This window comes from Oncorhynchus mykiss, chromosome 5 (genome assembly GCF_013265735.2).
Source record: "Oncorhynchus mykiss isolate Arlee chromosome 5, USDA_OmykA_1.1, whole genome shotgun sequence".
Taxonomy (NCBI): Eukaryota; Metazoa; Chordata; class Actinopteri; order Salmoniformes; family Salmonidae; genus Oncorhynchus; species Oncorhynchus mykiss.
The window spans coordinates 53,921,065-53,940,833 of NC_048569.1; the positions used below are offsets into that span (position 1 = coordinate 53,921,065).

The 19,769-nt window shown below is 46.9% G+C and overlaps 3 protein-coding genes across 5 annotated transcripts in view; 2 read left to right on the plus strand and 1 right to left on the minus strand.

Annotated features, from left to right (window-relative positions):
• Positions 1 to 2,824, plus strand: part of LOC110524034 (prolyl 3-hydroxylase 2) — a 95,934-nt gene extending 93,110 nt beyond the window's left edge. For both annotated transcript variants that reach the window (XM_021603327.2, XM_021603328.2), the window contains one exon: positions 193 to 2,824. In XM_021603327.2, coding sequence (XP_021459002.2) covers positions 193 to 294 — 102 coding nt within the window. In that variant the 3' untranslated portion in view covers positions 295 to 2,824. The remainder of the gene's footprint in view (positions 1 to 192) is intronic.
• On the minus strand, positions 1,743 to 7,672 carry ccdc181 (coiled-coil domain containing 181). 2 transcript variants are annotated; one of them, XM_021603329.2, is made up of 6 exons: positions 7,460 to 7,671; positions 6,682 to 6,786; positions 4,287 to 5,309; positions 3,963 to 4,109; positions 3,460 to 3,617; positions 1,743 to 3,159 (listed from the first exon to the last, which is right to left on the minus strand). In XM_021603329.2, exons 1-6 carry the CDS (start codon positions 7,661 to 7,663, stop codon positions 2,988 to 2,990), a joined length of 1,809 nt encoding a protein of 602 aa, XP_021459004.1. In that variant the 5' UTR covers positions 7,664 to 7,671; the 3' UTR covers positions 1,743 to 2,987. The 2 variants fall into 2 exon arrangements, with proteins under 2 accessions (XP_021459004.1, XP_021459006.1); XM_021603331.2 differs by having other exon boundaries at positions 6,682 to 7,672.
• Positions 7,673 to 8,201: 529 nt separating this feature from the next.
• LOC110524036 (oxygen-dependent coproporphyrinogen-III oxidase, mitochondrial) lies at positions 8,202 to 19,768 on the plus strand. Its single transcript, XM_021603332.2, is given in 7 exon segments — positions 8,202 to 8,882; positions 9,775 to 9,918; positions 10,158 to 10,268; positions 10,368 to 10,509; positions 11,169 to 11,387; positions 13,825 to 13,929; positions 18,728 to 19,768. Coding segments are annotated over 7 exon segments (1,344 nt in total). The 5' UTR covers positions 8,202 to 8,344; the 3' UTR covers positions 18,813 to 19,768.
• The last annotated feature ends 1 nt before the right edge of the window (position 19,769 follows it).

The following is a 19,769-nucleotide window of genomic DNA, read 5'->3' on the forward strand; positions in this document are numbered from 1 at the left end:
ATGTCTTTCACAGAGACACATGTCTAGAGTATAGTACATCATGTTATGTACAAGATGTTTATAATGGCTATTGATTTAGGGATATATTTATTGCTCTTTAGTTAGGAAGATGATTATTTCGGGAAGATGTTTATGTCACGAGACATAACTCCTCCTCTCTTTTCTCCCTCTCTCTCTCTCTTTCTCCTCTAGGAGCGCCTGCAGGCAGATGAGGTGATGCAGGCGTTGGACAACCAGAGCAGCCAATCACAGTGGGACACAAGCCTCAACATCAACCCCAAAGACGAGCTGTAGTAGTCCGCCGGCCCCCAGCCCAGCACCCCCCAAATCTTTATATCTATCTATTTATTTAATGAAGTTTGGATCAGAACAATTTTATTTTTGTACTGTTTGAAGTGCAAGGTTATATAGTTGTTTGTGTTGCCGTCGTGGCATTTAGTCTGTTGTTGTGATTTTTTTCTCCTTCTGTACATACCAGTACTTGAGTTCGCGTTTGGGTCTTTGTTTTTCTTTCCATTGACTCTCTCTCTCTCTCTCTCTCTCTGTTGGGGTGAAACCCAGTCATTGTGCCTCACACTTTATAAGGTCCAGTTGACTTTGTGACGACTTTATAAGGTCCAGTTGACTTTATAAGGTCCAGTTGACTTTGTGATGACTTTATAAGGTCCAGTTCACTTTGCGATGACTTAAAATGCTCAGTTCCCTTTGTGATGACTTTGTGTAGTGTGCGGGTGTGCGCGCGCACAAGGTTGTTACAACACAGACCTGTCATACATATGAACAGTTCTTACTGCACTGTGATCAAGCGAAAGAGAAGAACAGCAGTCGACATTGCCGTTCTCTTGTTATAGAAAAGACAACGGGCTGTTTATAACGTTTCAAACATGAACTCATAAAACAAATCGGCCGTGGGATTATCTCCTTCGGGCGGTGTAAACACAGTTGATATGTTTCATCTACTTATTCACTGAAACATTGGCTGGAGTATATGCATTCACCGAGAGAAAGAGGTCAGGCTTTTCTTTACAAACAGGGAGCTGTAAATCCCTTTCGGTGACTGACAACGATGACTGAACTGATCTGTCACTATTTTCCCGTGCACTTTCTTCTCGTTTGTGGTGTGGTGAAGAGACACCGTTTTCGTGACTCACATCCCTCCCTAGCTCTGGTCCATGGCGTTAGCAAGCCTTACTAACGCCTTGGACCAGAGCTAATCCCTCCCGTCAATTGCAATCAAACGCCGAGCAAGATAACTGTTTACAAGTTAGCTGACACACGGGCATGGAGTGTGTTTTGTTGTTGTTGTGTGTTTTACGTGTCTGTTTTTAAGATAGACAGCTGCTATTGCAATTGTCGGCATTTGATATTAGAAGCTTTTTAATAAAAGATGTCATTTATTCCTGTTTAAAGGAATTCCTATTTTAAGGTGGCTTATAGGTGTCCTTTCCTTTCGAAACTTCCTCATTTCCTGGGTCAAAATAGACAGACAGGCACACACACTGTTAAAATTCAATGGAAAGAACGTGCCTTGTGTACTATGATATTTCAATGATTACAACTGCTAACTATACGTAACTTATGCATTTTAAGTTAGATTAGGGGTTTTATCTTATCTTTTGATAGGGAGGATGGCCACTCACTAATATTTAAATATAAATTGCTGTAGCACAAACAAATTGTTGTATCCATCTATTTTGTTGTTAATGTGTACTTATAAATTAAAAAGACAATATTTCAATAAATAACTTAAACCGTGTCCTTTATTATTTGGGAACTTGTAAATTGTTTACAATTTGAACACATTGTCTATAGGTTCAGTTGTAAACCAACATCATTTCATGTAGTGGTTTTACAAAAATGTATTTGAAAATCTATACATGAATATGACGATAAGTAAATCGATCTTACATATCAAGATAAACATAGAGGTGAATTATGCATAGTACTGACTGTTCCAACTCAGACTTGTCTAATTACAAACGATGTATGCCGTATCAAACCATCGTTCTTTTTAAATCTCTTAGCATCTATAGTAAGTGCATTGTCTCAAATCAGATAGCCGTGGGAAATAGGGGTGCTCCAGCACCCACTGAGAAATCCGGAAAAAATGCACACACCCAAAAAAATCTTCGCAGCACCCCCACCCTCAAAACATCTTCAGAATGAAGCCGTAGAATGACGCCCTCGGACGGAAGACAATGTGGTCGGCGTAGATGCCACTACTACAAAGGACCTAACTTAAGATAGATTTAAGAATAAACTTAAAAACACTCGGTGACAAACGGTTTATAAAGGCATTGTGGTAACAGTGGCAATATGGGCTACCCACACCGAGACGACCTACTAGCACTGCAGGCATTGGTGAGCTCAATGTCTTCTAGTAGGCTAGGTTAAAGTGCATCAGCAACAGAGAGGAGGCTGTTGACAATGTAGAGAACAAGTGCCAGTAGACCTATGATCACATTCTGTATATATATTTGTCGTCGCACAGCTATTGAGCCAGTCACCTTGGTTATAATCATTCATTTGCTCAAATAATCTCTTTATATACTGTACACAGCGAGCACGGGATTGATCCCCGACGCCTGATCAATTCGGAACCCTGAGGAGTTGTGCATGTCTTACGAGGTAACGTCGAAGGGAACAGAACTTCGGAGATCATCTGTGACAAATGAAAAGGTAGAAAACAAAGCCCTTCTCTCAACAGTAGTCAACAGTGCTGATCCCATCTAAAGATTCACTTTCAGTAAAAATGCCTCATTTTAAGTTGTATGCTAGTTGATACTGGAACAGAGCCTAGATTTCTTTGGTGATTTCCCCCCCCCCCCCAAAAACAATAAGTTGTACCTTTTATAGAGCAAAAATGGACAACTATGTAGGCCCTAAGTCGTATACAATTTCATCCGTGTTCATGTGTCTCTGTGTATCCTGTACTCTTAGCTTTGCTCAGATCTCGACTATTTCCTCTCGAATTGCGAATGGTGGGTTCAGAAGCGGTACGCCAGGTGCTCAGTGAAGCGGAAAGGCTTGGTCTCGTTGACGGTGCACAGGAGGTCCTGCATGCGCCTGGCGCGCCGCTCCTCAAACACCAGCCTGCGGGAGCGCTCTCTGGCCGCCTGCTGCTCCGCCCGCTTCTCTGCCCGCTTCTTCTTCAGCCACCTGAGGAGAGAGAGAGAGAGAGAACCGGACACATTATTTAAAAGATCTTGAGTGTCCAGGACCAGGGCGATCCAACCCGGTTCCTGAAGAGCTACCCTGATATAGGTTTTTAACTCCAACCCCAGTTGTAACTAACATGATCCAGCTTATCAACCAGCTAATTATTAGAATCAGGAGCGCTAGATTAGGGTTGGAGCGAAAACCTACAGGATGGCAGCTCTCCAGGAACAGGTTTGGAAAGCAATGGTCCAGACTATCTCCAAGGCCCTTCAACAGTAGACAGACTGAGTAGGGACTCACAGTTTGAAGGCTCGTTCACACTCTTCTCGGTTGTGCATGTAGAATCCACTCTCCTCCTCCAGCCTCTTCATCTCCTCCAGCTGTCTGTCTCTCTGCTGTTGTTCGTGTTTCCTCTGCAGCCACGACTTAAAGGCCTCGCCTGGGTCACTGTGCTCCCTCTGAGGGAGGCGGGACACGGGGAAAAATCTAGTCAAAACGTTTTCACTCACTATCCTACTTTCTTGGATTTGCTTTTCACAAGCTTTCTGATGCAGTATATTCTATGATTGCACAAAAGATTATAGCAGTTTAGCATACAGATACCCAATAACAACTTTTTAATTTCTTTATAATACGTATTAGAAAATAACTTTCTTCCCTTTATTTATTAAATTATTTAAGTAAATAGCATGTACATTTAGCTGAAAGCACTGATTTCTACAAAGTACTACTACAGTACAATTACAGTACTACTACAGCCTGTGCTTGTGTGCTAGTGTCGCCCTCTAGTGGCCTGTGCGTACCCTGCCATTCCTTCTCTCCATCTCCTGGGCTCTGTCGATCCTCTTCTCCTCCTGCAACTGCTCCCTCTTCCTCACCAGCCATGCCCGGAACGCCAGCTCATTCTCCTGACGCTTCTGCTCATCCTCCTCCCTCTTCCTCTGCTCCTCCTGAGAGAAGGGGCAGGGGTAGAAATATATATAGAGAGAGAGAGAGGAGTCGGGGAGATAAAGAGAGAGGGGAAGCAAGGAGGATCATATAAAAGCAGAAGGGGGAGAGGTAGAAAGAGTTACACAGGAAAACAGAAAAGGGGATTTATCTTTCATGATAAGCACTGTGCTCCCCACCTCTCTGGCGAGCCTCTCTCTCCTCTCCTGTATTTTGTTCAGTAGCTCCTTCTGTTGGGGCGAGAGAGTGAAGGTGGCCTGCTGGGTAGGGGCACTGTTGGCCGACTGCACCCTGCGCTTGGTGCCCCTCCCCCCGCTGCCCCTCTGGCTGTGACTGGCCGAGTTGGGCCGGTTCCTGGGCTGGGCCGGAGGTCTGGGGGCGCGGTGGTGCTCGATCCCTATGGACATAGTGCTAGAGATGGGACGCAGCGGGGAGGATGTGGGGGTCTTGTTCGGGCTTAGGTCACTTGGACGGGAGGACAAGCGTGAGTTGTCGCTGGGGAAGCTCGCTAAAGGTGGCAGCATCAGGCCACGGCTCTCCACCTCCTTCAGGCTGACAAGGTCAAACTTGCCATCTTTCTCCACCAGGACTTTGCCCTCTTTCCCCAGTCCACTCTGGCCAGCCTCCCCACCACCCCCACCCTTGAGCCCCTGCCCTCCTCCTTCCCCTTCCCGAGGGTTGAGCTTCAGCTCAGAGAGCTTCCCTGACACCTCACTCTCTACCTCCATTTCCTTGCTGGCCGTGCTGCTCACCTGCTCTACCACCCCCGTCTTTTGGGGGGTGCTGCTGTCTTTCTCGTACTCCAGTGGCGCCACCACCAAATCCACCAGCGTTTCTTTGAAGTGAAGGCGTCGGCGCCGAGTCATGTCCGGCGCTTCCTGGTCCTGCAGCTGCCGATTGGCTAGCTGGATCTTCTCCAGGATGTACTTCTTCTCCTCTTCCGGTTGGTCTTCCAGCACCGGAGGTGGCGGCGCTAGGGGGGATCCGCCCTTATATGGACTGTCTCGGTCAGAGTCGAATTCCAAAGGTTCCATGGGCGAGGGCCACCTCTCCTCCTCCTCCGCCTTCTCTGACTCGCTCGCCCACTTCTCCTCCTTCAGGCTTTTCTTGTCCTCCTTCCTCCCTCGCTTTTTCTCTTCCTCCTTCCCCTCCTCCTTCAGCTCCTTGTCTATTTCAGCCTCGATGTCCTCGTAGTCAGGTTCCTGTTGAGGAGGAGTGACGGAGTTCTATTCACCTGAGTCTCTCAGCAGACAGTGTGTCAGCAAACGATATGTTAATTAGGTACTTTGATACTTTGTGAGAGACATGACGACTGTGTGTATGTGTGTGTGGTTATCAATGTACCCAGTCCAGAGCCCTATAGCTGTGGCCCAATGAAAGTGTCTGGATGTGTGTCAGTGGGTTGGATTTCACACACATACACTGAGATGCAGGCGCACGGTAACACAACACCACAAACTGTGGGCGCATTTGAGCAGATCACTTTTATCAGGTTGGTGACCATCGTTGGTCACCGCCTTCCAAAGTGTGTTGTATTATGGGGTTAAAAAAATAGTCAGATTTGCGCTTGCATGACGACTGCATGAGCTTTACAACAGATCAAAAGTCATGAAATTTTGACTGCAAATGTATTTCTGCAGTTGCTCTTCACCAACTTCATCCTGCAGCCATTACCTGCGTTGTGGGAGGCTCTATTGCCAACCAATCATTAGGGTGTTTTTGTTTGACTCGTGTGATCATGACCAAAGACCTGACTAAAACAGGAACCAACTTTGCCGCCATTCATGTATAGTTGAAAGTGATATTTGTGTCCGACCTTCGGCTGTCCCAGATGCACTTTCCCCCACTTCACTCCTTAACTTTTGTTTACAGTTGGTTGCTTTCGCCTTCCTACTCAAAAGATCCCTGTGACATTGTCACAGGAAGTGGGCAAGCCGGGCGACCCAGCGGCTCACTGACCTACTTGGCCGTTGCTCCTGAGGTGCATTCAGTTCACTTGAACTGTTTGCTACGTTGCCGAACGGTTTGTACTGAACGACACGTTTCCCCAAAACGTTGTTATACGTTCTTGAATAGACTTTGAGGTGTGTTTGCTCCCATTTAGTGGGTGTGGCAAGGTGTGGCTTGAAGCAATGAGTGACATTAAAAGGCAGTGGCTCTGCTGACAGCGTTGCCCAACCCACAACCCAACCCCTCCCCTTTTTTCAACTGGACGTTCAGTACAGCACCGGTTCCGGTCAGTGGAACGTTCCAGAACATAAAAACGTACTTAACGCAGCCCTGGGTCCTCACTGATCAGCTAATCCCCGCTGACCTACCTGGCCGTCGCTCCTCCCCTTCCCACTTATCAGCCAATCCCTCTGACCTACCTGGCCGTCGGTCCACCCCTTCCCGCTTATCAGCCAATCCCTCTGACCTACCTGGCCGTCGCTTCTCCCCTTCCCGCTTATCAGCCAATCCCTCTGACTTACCTGGCCGTCGCTCCTCCCCTTCCCGCTTATCAGCCAATCCCTCTGACCTACCTGGCCGTCGGTCCACCCGTCCTCGCTGATCAGCCAATCCACACTGACCTACCTGGCCATCGTTCGTCCCCTCCTCACTGATCAGCCAATCCAGGTCCTTCTCAAAGTCGTCCTCATACTCCTCCTGGGTCCTAGTGCTCGTTGGCACCAGACTCATCTTCTCCAAAGGAATAGCGTGAAGGACAATAGAAGATCAACCGGAGCATTGTATATGCAGGGCCAATTGTGATGATAGCCCCATAATTATACTTCCAAGGGTATACATACGTCCATTGTATTTAAATTCACACCAGTTCAGTTCGAGTTTGTGCATTGACAATCCCTCATACAACTAAAATAGAATAGCATTCCCGACTGTTTTGAGCACACATCACAAGCATACAACTTCTGAACACTCACAGATCATATGTCACACAATACTATAGTGAACCTGTATTCACGACTCCCGTGGCCCTCCCATGGCCAAATGACGCATAGCGCAGGATAAACACTTCAACCTGGGACAGGTGCAGTTGTTTGCATTATTTTTTATTATGGGATCGTATTGTGAAATAGGCTAACTTGTCTTAACTGTTGTTGGAGTTACTGGCAGATTTATTGCAGCTTGTAGAATATTACTGATACAACAGGACTGCGTGATGTGACAGACAGACATAGCCTGGTCTCTAGGCCCCAATTCAAGAGGAAACATAGAAGCCTAACACGATGATGTAACATTAGAATAGGCTACTATTTCCACAAGCAATAGCCTACACACTTTATTATGAGGCGCAAGTCTGAAATAGTTAAAGCACAACCGTACCGTTACCCAAACATCGAAATGAACTCACCACTACCAGATGCTTGTGCGTCTCCTTTTTACTCAGAATAAAAATAAAATAATGTGTATTATATCCTCTTATGTGGGAACTCGTTATTCGTTTTAATGGCCTACATTTTGGTGATACAAGCCGGCCGGAGCACCTGTCCAGATAATCTCCTGTGCGTGTCCCTCTCCCCTGCTCCACTAAAGGCTTTAATAGTCCTGTTGTCATAGAGACCTACAACACGCACATGCGTAAAACAGAAAACAAGTCTCTCACACTCGCGCAAACACACACTTCTTCACCTCAATGCACACAGACACATCTATACATCTATCAAACTGTCAGTCATGAGTACTGGGAAGGATTTTATAGACTAGCGTAGGCTACACTCTAAATATGTGCTCCAAAATGGTATTATGAACATGTTATTATGAGGAATTAAGTGCACGTCTTGTCTTTGTGTTGTTGGAAATAGTGACATAAATAAATGAAGACCTATGTGGCATATTTTACGTCATGCTTTAATAACATGTGAATAAGAAAATAAATCCATTCGTCATTATGCGACAATTATTATTTTTCAATTACTATCTTGGCAAAGAGCGGATAAGCAGAGAAGAAAGGGGTCTCTTATCACGTTCTGGATAATAACGACACGCCTACAGAAAAGCACTGGCTTGTGGGTCTTGCTGTTTGCTGTAATTTACTATCAATCAAACAAACCTGGACAGACTCATCGAGAACACCATTTCCCATGCCTCCTCGCTCGGTTCAAGACAAGGACACACCCCCGGTCCTTAGCGTGCCTGCGCGGCTGTCTACTTGTGATTGTAGTTTTCAGTTTTGCTAGATGGATGTCTACAAACTGTGCATTTTACATGGAGATGACAGCTAGATAATTTACAAATCATGGCGACCATCGTTCTTTATTCCATGAACAGAACGGCGCAAACCACGGCGAGACTATGTTTTTTTCCGTATTCAACGCGAGGTTCCATAGTGGACTCGCGCATATCTTTCTTCCATAACACTTCGGTCCGCTGGTTAACTCCGCTTCCGGGAGCGAGATGGGTTCCCAAAGCTACTGGAGTGCAGTTCATGTCCAATGGGACTGCAGGCAAAACGGCAACCGGGCGAACCAGGAGAAGCGCCCTGCTGGTTGCTGGAGCAGCGGCGGCAGTGGTGGGTTTTGTGGCAAGCGCTAGTCACTTTCAGCGGGCTGAAAGGGCAACCATGATCACCAAAACAGAGGAGACGGAGATATCGGAGAAATGCAAGAAGTTCATGTCTCCGCCGTGTACTGACGTCAAAGTGCTGCAGCAGAAAAAAGAGGAAATGTGCACGAGGATGGAGATGCTGATCATGGAGACTCAGGCGGAGTTCTGCAGAGCGCTCTAGGAGGTGGACGGCGGCAAGTTCAAAGTGGACAAGTGGGAACGGAAAGAAGGCATGTAATCGCTCCCTTTGGCACGTGCCATTTGGTACACACGTACCCATCCCGCATGGATAGTCGGTTAGGAACCCCAACCTAAGGCCAGAGCATCTTACCTATAGGCCAACGTAGACCAACACTATAAGACCAAAAGTATGTGGACATCTGCTCATCTAACATCTCATTCCAAAATCATGGAATGATTTGCTGCTATAACAGCCTCCACTCTTTAATAGATGTTTAAGCATTGCTGCGGGAACATGCATTCAGTCACAAGAGCATTAGTGAGTTCAGGCATTGATGTTGGGGAATTAGGGCCGGCTCGCAGTCTGCGTTCCAATTCATCCCAAAGGTGGTTCGATGGGGTTGAGGTCAGGGTTCTGTGCAGGCCGGATGGTGAAGCGTGATTCACTGCTCCAGAGTCCAACGGTGGTGGGCTTTACGCCACTCCAACCGATGCTTGGCATTGCGCATGGTGATCTTAGGCTTTTCATGAAGCTCCCGACGAACAGTTTCTTGTGCCGACTGCTAGAATTTTAGCAGTCGTTCAATCTTCTTGGCGTAACAGTTGGGATAATGGGACAATTCTGAGTACGACACATTTCTCACCTCTGGATTGAGGTACGTTTTCCGAGCCATAGTTTGTGCCGGCTCTGCGGTGTCTTAACCTAATCAGGAAGCCTGTCCGACTCCAGTGCAGCTGTAAACTAAGATCAGAGTCTATTCTGGCTAATCCAAAGGTTATCCACCCTGGCCTTGTTTTTAAACTGAGCCCAACATCCACAGTAGCACCTTGCAACATTCGGCACCCATGCCATTGTCTCACTGTCTGTTTTACATAGCATCATTAAGGTGCCTTGGTGTTTGGCTCTTTCTTCACTGTCTTAACATCTTGCGTCTGTATCAGGCGGCGGGGGCATCAGCTGTGTGCTGCAGGATGGGAAGGTGTTTGAGAAGGCGGGGGTCAACGTGTCCGTGGTGTTTGGGAACCTGACCGAGGAGGCCGCCAAGCAGATGCGCAGCAGAGGGAAGGTTCTCCGAGGGAAAGATGGTGAGTGGCCGCCCTAGGTTCATATCAACCTCATTCATTTCAGCAATACCTTATGTTGTCTTGCAGTACCGTCCGTGTGTTACCTCATGCTACGTGTGTCACTCAAGACCAGAGAGAGCCATTCATGCCATTCCGACAACCTGATGTGTTCAAGGAATCAGGAATGGGATCCTTGAGTCCGACTATGGTTGAGATATATATTACAGTATTGTATAATATTGTATTATGTTCACTCCTAGGCATCCTGCCATTCTGTGCCATGGGCGTAAGCTCAGTCATCCACCCCAAGAACCCCCACATTCCCACAGTGCACTTCAACTACAGATACTTTGAGATAGAAGAAGAAGATGGTGAGTTTCAGGCTGTGACGTCACACCATTCAAGTGTTGGAGCTGAGATAATGAATGATGGCTCTTGTCTTCTCGTGTGTGTGTGTGTGTCTGTCCCAGGCACTAAACAGTGGTGGTTTGGTGGCGGTACAGACCTGACTCCTACCTATGTCAATAAGGAGGATGGCGCTCACTTTCACAACAGTCTGAAGGAGGCCTGTGAAAAACATCACCCCAAGTACTACCCCGACTTCAAAAAGTGGTACGACCCATATCGGTGACTTCATGGGTGGGTGGGTGGGTGACTACACTGGGTGGGTCTCTACTGTTCAACGGGGATAAGGAGTTTCTCGTCATTATCTTCAGCTGTTGAATGGCCATTTCTTCAGAGCTAGTGAATGACGTGTCAATGAACGGGAGGGTAAGTGAGTATGGATACTGTACATGGATGTGTGTGTCTGTGTTACTTTAATGGCTAGGTTCCTATAAGCTGTTTGTGTTTTACACATTGACGCAGTGGTCATCCCCTCCAGATTGACATCTTGATTTTGATTGTCTTGATCTTCTCTCAACTCAAACATACAGTAGTTGTATTTTTAAAGAACATTGGGTTACATTTTCATTGAGCGTAATCATGTCTAATAACTACCTCTGTGTTTAGTCATTGAAACCAGTAGCTCAACATTTCTACCGTGTTTCAAATACCTGTAAAAGTACTGCATTGTACAAGTTATGCTGCAATTATGGAAATTAACATTGGTAACACTTCAATTAAACCCTGCTGGTATAAAATCATGAGTATAACAAGTTATACGGCAATATACAGTACCTGCGGGCAGGTATAATTCAAGTGTTTCCGTAACCTGCAACATTTTTTGTCCTCAAGCTTAGTTTAATTCAAAGCACTCCTGCTGCCTGCAGGTGTGACCGGTACTTCTACATCCGCCATCGTGGCGAGACGCGGGGCATCGGTGGCATCTTCTTTGACGACCTGGACTCTCCCAGCCAGGAGGAGGCGTTCAGCTTCGTTAGGAGCTGTGCCCAGACCGTGGTGCCCTGTTACCTGCCCATCGTCTACAAACACCTCGATGACCCCTTCAGCCCAGAGGAGAAGGACTGGCAGCAGGTGCGGAGAGGCAGGTGGGTACAAATGAGAGGGTGTGGGTGTACCTCGGGCTGTGGCGGTCATGACGTTTTGTGATTGTCAAGCAAATAACTGCATGTCTCAAGGTAATTGACCGTTAATTAACATAAACACATTTAGCATCTCCCTGGCTTCCACGCATAGACGACAAGCCACTGATGCAGACCTTTTGGAACGTCTAATAAATCCATTATGTATTTTAGACACGTCTAAAGAAACATGATATGAAGAAAATGTAGTCTTATTTCAGAAGAACAGAATGGCATACTCCTTGTCCTTATGTTAGGCCCTGATCTGGCTATGCAATATGGCTGTGGGCTATACTAGTTAATTTAGCAGACCAGATTTGCATTGTTTTATATTATTTTATAGTATGAAGAATACAATTGAACATAGCTGAATAAAATAGAAAGGATGTTTTCTCCAAAAGATTTCTGAGGGAGTGCGCACATGCCGCTATTCTGTGAGCAATTAACAAAGAAACCGGTCTTCCTATATGCTTAATTTAGTTATTTATGCAACTTTAGTTGTGATCAAAGAATATAGACCAGCGTTAGAATGTCTATAAAAAAAAATCAAAGGCTGCATGATGTGACTCTGATTATTTGAAAAAAGTCACATGAAAAGGCATGAGCTCTGCTTTGTTTTTTTGCGCAGGCTGCACACACTTCATCAGTCTCTCATTCACAATTTGACATGCACTTGCTAATACCTCAAATTTCCCTGTGGCATCCCCTTTGTGTAGCCGTAATGTACCCTAAAGAAATCCATGCCTTTTGCGGCCAGTGGCCGCTGTGCCCTTGGGCTGAATATAATAATTATAATTCCCTTCTCCCGGCTGCGTGCTCGTCACGTGATCGGGTCTTTCTCACAGGCTACAAGTGAAGACAAACACATCGGGGATGCAACTGTGCTCATCCTTATCCAATTCCGAGGTGCACATTAAAGATATTGGAAGAACTGTCCACATGTACTTTGTCAGCCAACAAGATGAGTGGGCCTAACGAACAGCAAAAGCACTAGCCTATCAACGTTTGTACTATGGGGGATAGTAGATTGACATAAGCTGCCTATGTCATTCTACTATCCACCATAGTACAAAAGTTGACCTATTCTGTGCGAGAAATAAATATTTCAAACATAGTCTGGGACAGTTGTGGGATGCGATAGATCCCAAATGAATACAACCACTAACATAATAAAAAAATAAAAAACATTTTTAAGCAATGAGGCTGACGCAACATATCAGAACTTTTTTAGCTTCAAATGTTGATCAACTATTAGACTATTTATTCACATTATAAGCGCAGCAATGTGCACACGGCAGGAGGCTACAGGCGCGAATGTTCCAAAATGCAATCAAGTAGCGGGAAAACACCATTCTCAAACGTGACCACAAATGCGATTATGCATGTCATGCTTTTAGTTGTGATACAAACCTTATCAAAACATATAGACATATGGGCTAGGCTACATGAGGTATGCAACTTAAAAAGGCATGCGCTTTTGATTAATACAGTATATCATTCATAAGTCACCCATCAGACTGTCCATGATTTAATCTTTGTCTTTACATACATTATTTAGTATATGTGTGAAATTTGTTTTAATTAGACTGGTCCATTATCTTGCACGTGCCTCGAAACAGGAAAAAAATAAATACATGTCATCTATGCACTTAAATAGCAAATTGAGGACGCATTTCCCGTGGTTCCTTTTCATGCCAGCCAGGTAGGCTATACTCCTGTTGTAAAGATAAGCAATGTGCTTAATATTAGGAAAGTTGAGAAATAAATATAGTAGGACTAGCCTATAAAAAGCTGATGGGATCCTCTTTTTAGTAGAGGCCATCACTCTGTTTTCTATTGCAATTCCATAGCCTATAGAAATGATGTGTAACATTTCCCGAGTGGCGCAGCGGTCTAAGGCACTGCATCTTTGCTAGAGGCATCACTACAGACCCTGGTTCGATCTGGGGCTGTATCACAACCGGCCGTGATTGGGAGTCCCATAGGGCGGCGCACCATTGGCCCAGCGTCGTCCTGGTTAGGGTTTGGCCGGGGTAGGCCGTCATTGTAAATACGAATTTGTTCTTAACTGACTTGCCTAGTTAAATAGATAAAAGAGCTCATGAGGTGTTCGATTAAATTTGCATTGATGTCAGAGTGATTAGAGGGACAATAGAGTGCTGAGTACCAGGCAGTTAGCAAGTTTGGTAGGCTACTAATGACCATCAGCAGCATCAGAGCTTGGAGAAGCCTAATTACCGTGACTAAAACGATCACTTGGAATTTGACTGGCAACGTGTCGGTAATACGGTCACAGTAACAGCCCTAGGTGTACCTACATGCTTGTGCATGTGTAATAGCAGTTTGGTTCTGTGTCTGTGCTTGTGTCCCATTAAGTCTTTGGTCTGTGTGTGTGTGTTTTCAGGTATGTGGAATTTAACCTGGTGTATGACAGAGGGGTGAAGTTTGGACTGGCCACCCCAGGCTCCAGGATCGAGAGCATCCTCATGTCTCTGCCCCTCACAGCCAAGTTAGTACTGTTACGTCACAGTCATGCTGCTGCTAGCACTGGATGTATAGCACTAGTGATTGGGAATGAGTACTGGGGTTGCGTCCCAATAATCTCTCCTTCCTCCTGATGTGTTTACTCTTACACTACTTCTCATAAATTGCACTTTTTAAACCCATAAAGGGAAGTGAACACTTTGGGAAAAAGTGAGAGATTATTGGGATGCAACCTTGGACCAGGACTCTGTGTGTAGTACTGTGTGATCTACTGCGCACGCTGTGTGTGTGTGTGTGTGTGTGTGTAGTACTGCGTACGCCCTGTGTGTGTGTGTGTGTGTGTTTCCGTGTCCACAGAAACATGTCAAATGTTTTTTATAATCAATCCTCAGGTTGTTTTTCAAATATATAATAGATAATATATCAACCGCAAATGTCTTTATCAGTAGGAGAGGGAAAAGCAATGGCTGTCCAAACTCTGTTGCGCGAGCAAAACTCATGCGACCACTTGACGCAATGTTATCTTTCTGGCTCATTTTTCAAAATAAAAGCCTGAAACTATGTCTGAAGACTGACACCTTGAGGAAGCGATAGGAAAGGGAATCTGGTTGATATCCCTTTAAATGGAGCAAAGGGAGGCTATGGAACATGGAGTTTTCAAAATAGAAGCCACTTCCTGGTTTGATTTTCCTCAGGGTTTCGCCTGCAATATCAGTTCTGTTATACTCACAGACAACTTTAGAGTGTTTTCTATCCAATCCTAATAATAATATGCATATATTAGCAACTGAGACTGAGGAGCTGGCCGTTGACAATGGGCACCTTTCATCCAAGCTACTCAAACTGCCCCTGCAGCGATAAGAAGTTAACCTTTGACTATTGGATGATCTTATAGACACTTTAGTATTGCCAGTGTAACAGTATAGCTTCCGTCCCTCTCCTCGCTCCTCCCTGGGCTCGAACCAGCAACACAACGACAACAGCCACCCTCAAAGCAGTGTTACCCATGCAGAGCAAGGGAAACAACCACTCCAAGGCTCAGAGTGAGTGACGTTTGCAACGCTATTAGCTCACGCTAACAAGCTAGCCATTTCACTTCGGTTACACCAGCCTCATCTCGGGAGTTGATTGGCTTGAAGTCATAAACAGCACAATGCTTGACGCACAAGGAAGAGCTGCTGGCAAAACGCCCAAAAGTGCTGTTTGAATGAATGTTCACGCGCCTGCTTCTGCCTACCACCGCTCAGTCAGATACTTAGATACTTGTATGCTCAGTCAGATTATATGCAACGCAGGACACGCTACAAAATATCTAGTAATATCATCAACCATGTGTAGTTAACTAGTGATTATGATTGATTGATTATTTTTTCTAAGATAAGTTTAACTTACCTTGGCTTACTGCATTCGCGTAACAGGCAGTCTCCTTGTGGAGTGCAACGAGAGGCAGGTCGTTATTGCGTCGGACGAGTTAAATGTAAGGTTGCAAGGTTGGATCCCCCGAGCTGACAAGGTGAAAATCTGTCGTTCTGCCCCTGAACGAGGCAGTTAACCCACCGTTCCTCGGCCGTCATTGAAAATAAGAATGTGTTCTTAACTGACTTGCCTAGTTAAATAAAGATTTTTTTTTAATCAGGCAAAATCGGTGTGAAAAAATACCAATTTCGGATTGTTATGAAAACTTTGTTATTGTTATGAAATCGGCTCTGATTAATCGGTCGACCTCTAGCGTACGCTAGAGTGTGTGTGTGAGGTACTGAGTACGCCCCGTGTGTGTGTAGTACTGAGTACGCCCCGCGTGTGTGTGTAGTACTGCGTACGCCCGGTGTGTGTTTGTAGTACCCCCGGTGTGTGTGTGTGTGTGTGTGTGTAGTACTACGTACGCCCGGTGTGTGTGTGTGTGTGTGGTACTGCGTACGCCCGTTGTGTGTGTGTAGTACTGCGTACGCCCGGTGTGTGTGTGTGTGTGTGTAGTACTGCGTACGCCCGGTGTGTGTAGTACTGCGTACGCCCGGTGTGTGTGTAGTACTGCGTACGCCCGGTGTGTGTGTAGTACTGCGTACGCCCGGTGTGTGTGTGTAGTACTGCGTACGCCCGGTGTGTGTGTGTAGTACTGCGTACGCCCGGTGTGTGTGTGTAGTACTGCGTACGCCCGGTGTGTGTGTGTAGTACTGCTTACGCCCTGTGTGTGTGTGTGTAGTACTGCGTACGCCCGGTGTGTGTGTAGTACTGCGTACGCCCTGTGTGAGTGTGTAGTACTGCGTACGCCCTGTGTGAGTGTGTAGTACTGCGTACGCCCTGTGTGTGTGAGTGTGTAGTACTGCTTACGCCCTGTGTGTGTGTGTGTAGTACTGCTTACGCCCTGTGTGTGTGTAGTACTGCGTACGGCTTGTGTGTGTGTGTGTGTAGTACTGCGTACGGCCTGTGTGTGTGTGTGTAGTACCGCTTACGGCCTGTGTGTGTAGTACTGCGTACGGCCTGTGTGTGTGTAGTACTGCGTATGGCCTGTGTGTGTGTGTAGTACCGCTTACTGCCTGTGTGTGTAGTACCGCTTACGGCCTGTGTGTGTGTAATACCACTTACGGCCTGTGTGTGTGTAGTACCGCTTACGGCCTGTGTGTGTGTAGTAGCGCGTACGCCCTGTGTGTGTGTGGTACCGCGCACGGCCTGTGTGTGTGGTACCGCGCACGGCCTGTGTGTGTGTGTAGTACCGCTTACGGCCTGTGTGTGTGTGTAGTACCGCTTACGGCCTGTGTGTGTGTAATACCGCTTACGGCCTGTGTGTGTGTAGTACCGCTTACGGCCTGTGTGTGTGTAGTAGCGCGTACGCCCTGTGTGTGTGTGGTACCGCGCACGGCCTGTGTGTGTGGTACCGCGCACGGCCTGTGTGTGTGGTACCGCGCACGGCCTGTGTGTGTGGTACCGCGCACGGCCTGTGTGTGTGGTACCGCGCACGGCCTGTGTGTGTGGTACCGCGCACGGCCTGTGTGTGTGGTACCGCGCACGGCCTGTGTGTGTGGTACCGCGCACGGCCTGTGTGTGTGGTACCGCGTACGCCCTGTGTGTGTGTGGTACCGCGCACGCCCTGTGTGTGTGTGGTACCGCGCACGCCCTGTGTGTGTGTGGTACCGCGCACGGCCTGTGTGTGTGGTACCGCGCACGGCCTGTGTGTGTGTGTGGTACCGCGCACGCCCTGTGTGTGTGTGTGTAGTACTGCGTACGTCCTGTGTTTGTAGTACTGCGTACGTCCTGTGTTTGTAGTACTGTGTACAGCCTGTGTAGCGAAGTGAATGCTCTAGGGCTTATTCAATGATCAAGTAGAAATGTGTAGTGTTGAACTGAATTGACTGTCACATAGAATAGGGAGTCATGTCATAGCAACTTGTTTGGAGAGTGAAACACTAATGTCTTCTAAATTAGCAAAGTGCTAGTGGGAAATGAGAGCTGGCGCACGGCCTGTGTGTGTGGTACCGCGCACGGCCTGTGTGTGTGTGTGGTACCGCGCACGGCCTGTGTGTGTGTGTGGTACCGCTCACGGTCTGTGTGTGTGTGTGGTACCGCGCACGGTCTGTGTGTGTGTGTGGTACCGCGCACGGTCTGTGTGTGTGTGTGTGGTACCGCGCACGGTCTGTGTGTGTGTGTGGTACCGCGCACGGTCTGTGTGTGTGTGTGTGGTACCGCGCACGGTCTGTGTGTGTGTGTGGTACCGCGCACGGTCTGTGTGTGTGTGTGGTACCGCGCACGGCCTGTGTGTGTGTGTGGTACCGCGCACGGCCTGTGTGTGTGTGTGTGTGTGTGTGTGGTACCGCGCACGGTCTGTGTGTGTGTGGTACCGCGCACGGTCTGTGTGTGTGTGGTACCGCGCACGGTCTGTGTGTGTGTGGTACCGCGCACGGTCTGTGTGTGTGTGGTACCGCGCACGGCCTGTGTGTGTGTGTGGTACCGCGCACGGCCTGTGTGTGTGGTACCGCGCACGGCCTGTGTGTGTGTGGTACCGCGCACGGCCTGTGTGTGTGTGGTACCGCGCACGGCCTGTGTGTGTGTGTGGTACCGCGCACGCCCTGTGTGTGTGTGTGTGGTACCGCGCACGCCCTGTGTGTGTGTGTGTAGTACTGCGTACGTCCTGTGTGTGTGTGTGTGTGTAGTACTGCGTACGTCCTGTGTTTGTAGTACTGTGTACAGCCTGTGTAGCGAAGTGAATGCTTTAGGGCTTATTCAATGATCAAGTAGAAATGTGTAGTGTTGAACTGAATTGACTGTCACATAGAATAGGGAGTCATGTCATAGCAACTTGTTTGGAGAGTGAAACACTAATGTCTTCTAAATTAGCAAAGTGCTAGTGGGAAATGAGAGCTGGCTGTTTCCATTGAGACAAGCAGACAGTGCTCTGTGAATACATCCCAAAAGGCACACTATTCCCTACATAGTGCTCTAAATTTCTTTAATGACCTTAGTGATCACTGTTTTACAGCCTGTGTGGGGCGGCAGGTAGCCTAGTGGTTAGAGTGTTGGGCCAAAAACTGAAAGATTGCTAGATTGAATCACTGAGTCAAATCTGTCGTTCTGCCCCTGAACAAGGCAGTTAACCCACTGTTCCTAGGCCGTCATTGTAAATAAGAATGTTCTTATTGCCTCGTTAAATAAAATACAAATTGAGCAGAGCCCTGTGGAACACACACTGTGCATGTCCCTCATGGTTCGTACCATGACCGAGCTGCACCACAGCATCAACCAGAGCCCTCTGTCAGCTGTGTACATTACATTTCTATATGCACTCACTGAAAAAGCCCCAGACGCCTAATTCATGCCGACTCTCTTCACAGGTGGGAGTACATGCATGAACCTCCTAAAGGTTCCCAGGAGGCCGATACGCTAGAGGTGTTACGAAACCCCAAGGAGTGGGTCTGAAATGGCCGTTGCCGTGGAGATACCAACCTGACTCAGCCTTCAGAACAGGAGCCGACAGATGTTGACTGGAACAGGCGTCCGTCCCTTTGACTGCTTTGTCATTGGCCAACTCACCGCTGATGCGATTAGCTAGTTGTTACTGGAAAATGCACACCTGCCTTTATTTATTTTGCTGTCTGTTTCTTATTGCTTGATATAAAATTGTCTGTGTCAGATAAGCCTTAACACTACCATTTAAATGTTTTATCCAGAGTGACTTACAGGAACAATTTGGGCCTGTTGATTTCAAACTAGTGACTTTTTCGGTAACTGGCCCGACACTCCCTGAACCGCTACCCCTTTGCCTTCCGCCCGACTGCTTCAGTTAATATTTCCTGTGTACCAACTGGTCTAGATTGGCTTGCTCTGCTAGTATATTTGTCTCTCCAGCTACAGTCTGAGAGCCCTCTTGGTCTCCAAAGCAACCCAGGGTTGTGTTCACCAGGCAAGGCACTTTGAAAGAGAATTCATGTTTCAAACCGACCCGTGAAAGTGGACTGACCCCACTCAGGGTGTGTGATAAGCCATTGATGTAAAATAGAATTAAAATGTTATGTCTAGCACTTTGTACATGTCATACATTTATAAAATAAATTGAGGGGATCAACAACCTGTGATTCTCTGGACTCAAACCCAGTACCTCATCTACTGCGCTAGGACAGGGGGAATGCACCAGTCGTGTTTTTCCACATAGGTCAAGTTAGAAATGTGATTGTTTTTAATGCCCACCCTTCACCTCAAAAGGCATTTTTCTATTTGTCTTGCCTGTAAACTCCACTCACTATGCTCTGCCCACTGATCTTTTATCAATTAAGCCAGACTACTTCCTGAATGTTGACACGGTTAGGACACCAGGGCTTTAGAGAAATATAAAGTATCTTCATGCATGGTTAGGTTTGAACAGCCTTTTTAAAATAG

Coding starts and splice junctions, on each gene's coding strand:
- ccdc181 (XM_021603329.2), bottom strand. CDS start 7,663: ATGACAACAGGACTATTAAAGCCTTTAGTGGAGCAGGGGAGAGGGACA. Junction 6,787..7,459: donor CGCACAAGCATCTGGTAGTG/GTGAGTTCATTT, acceptor CCTTTGGAGAAG/ATGAGTCTGGTGCCAACGAG. Junction 5,310..6,681: donor AGGGGACGAACGATGGCCAG/GTAGGTCAGTGT, acceptor CCTCCTCAACAG/GAACCTGACTACGAGGACAT.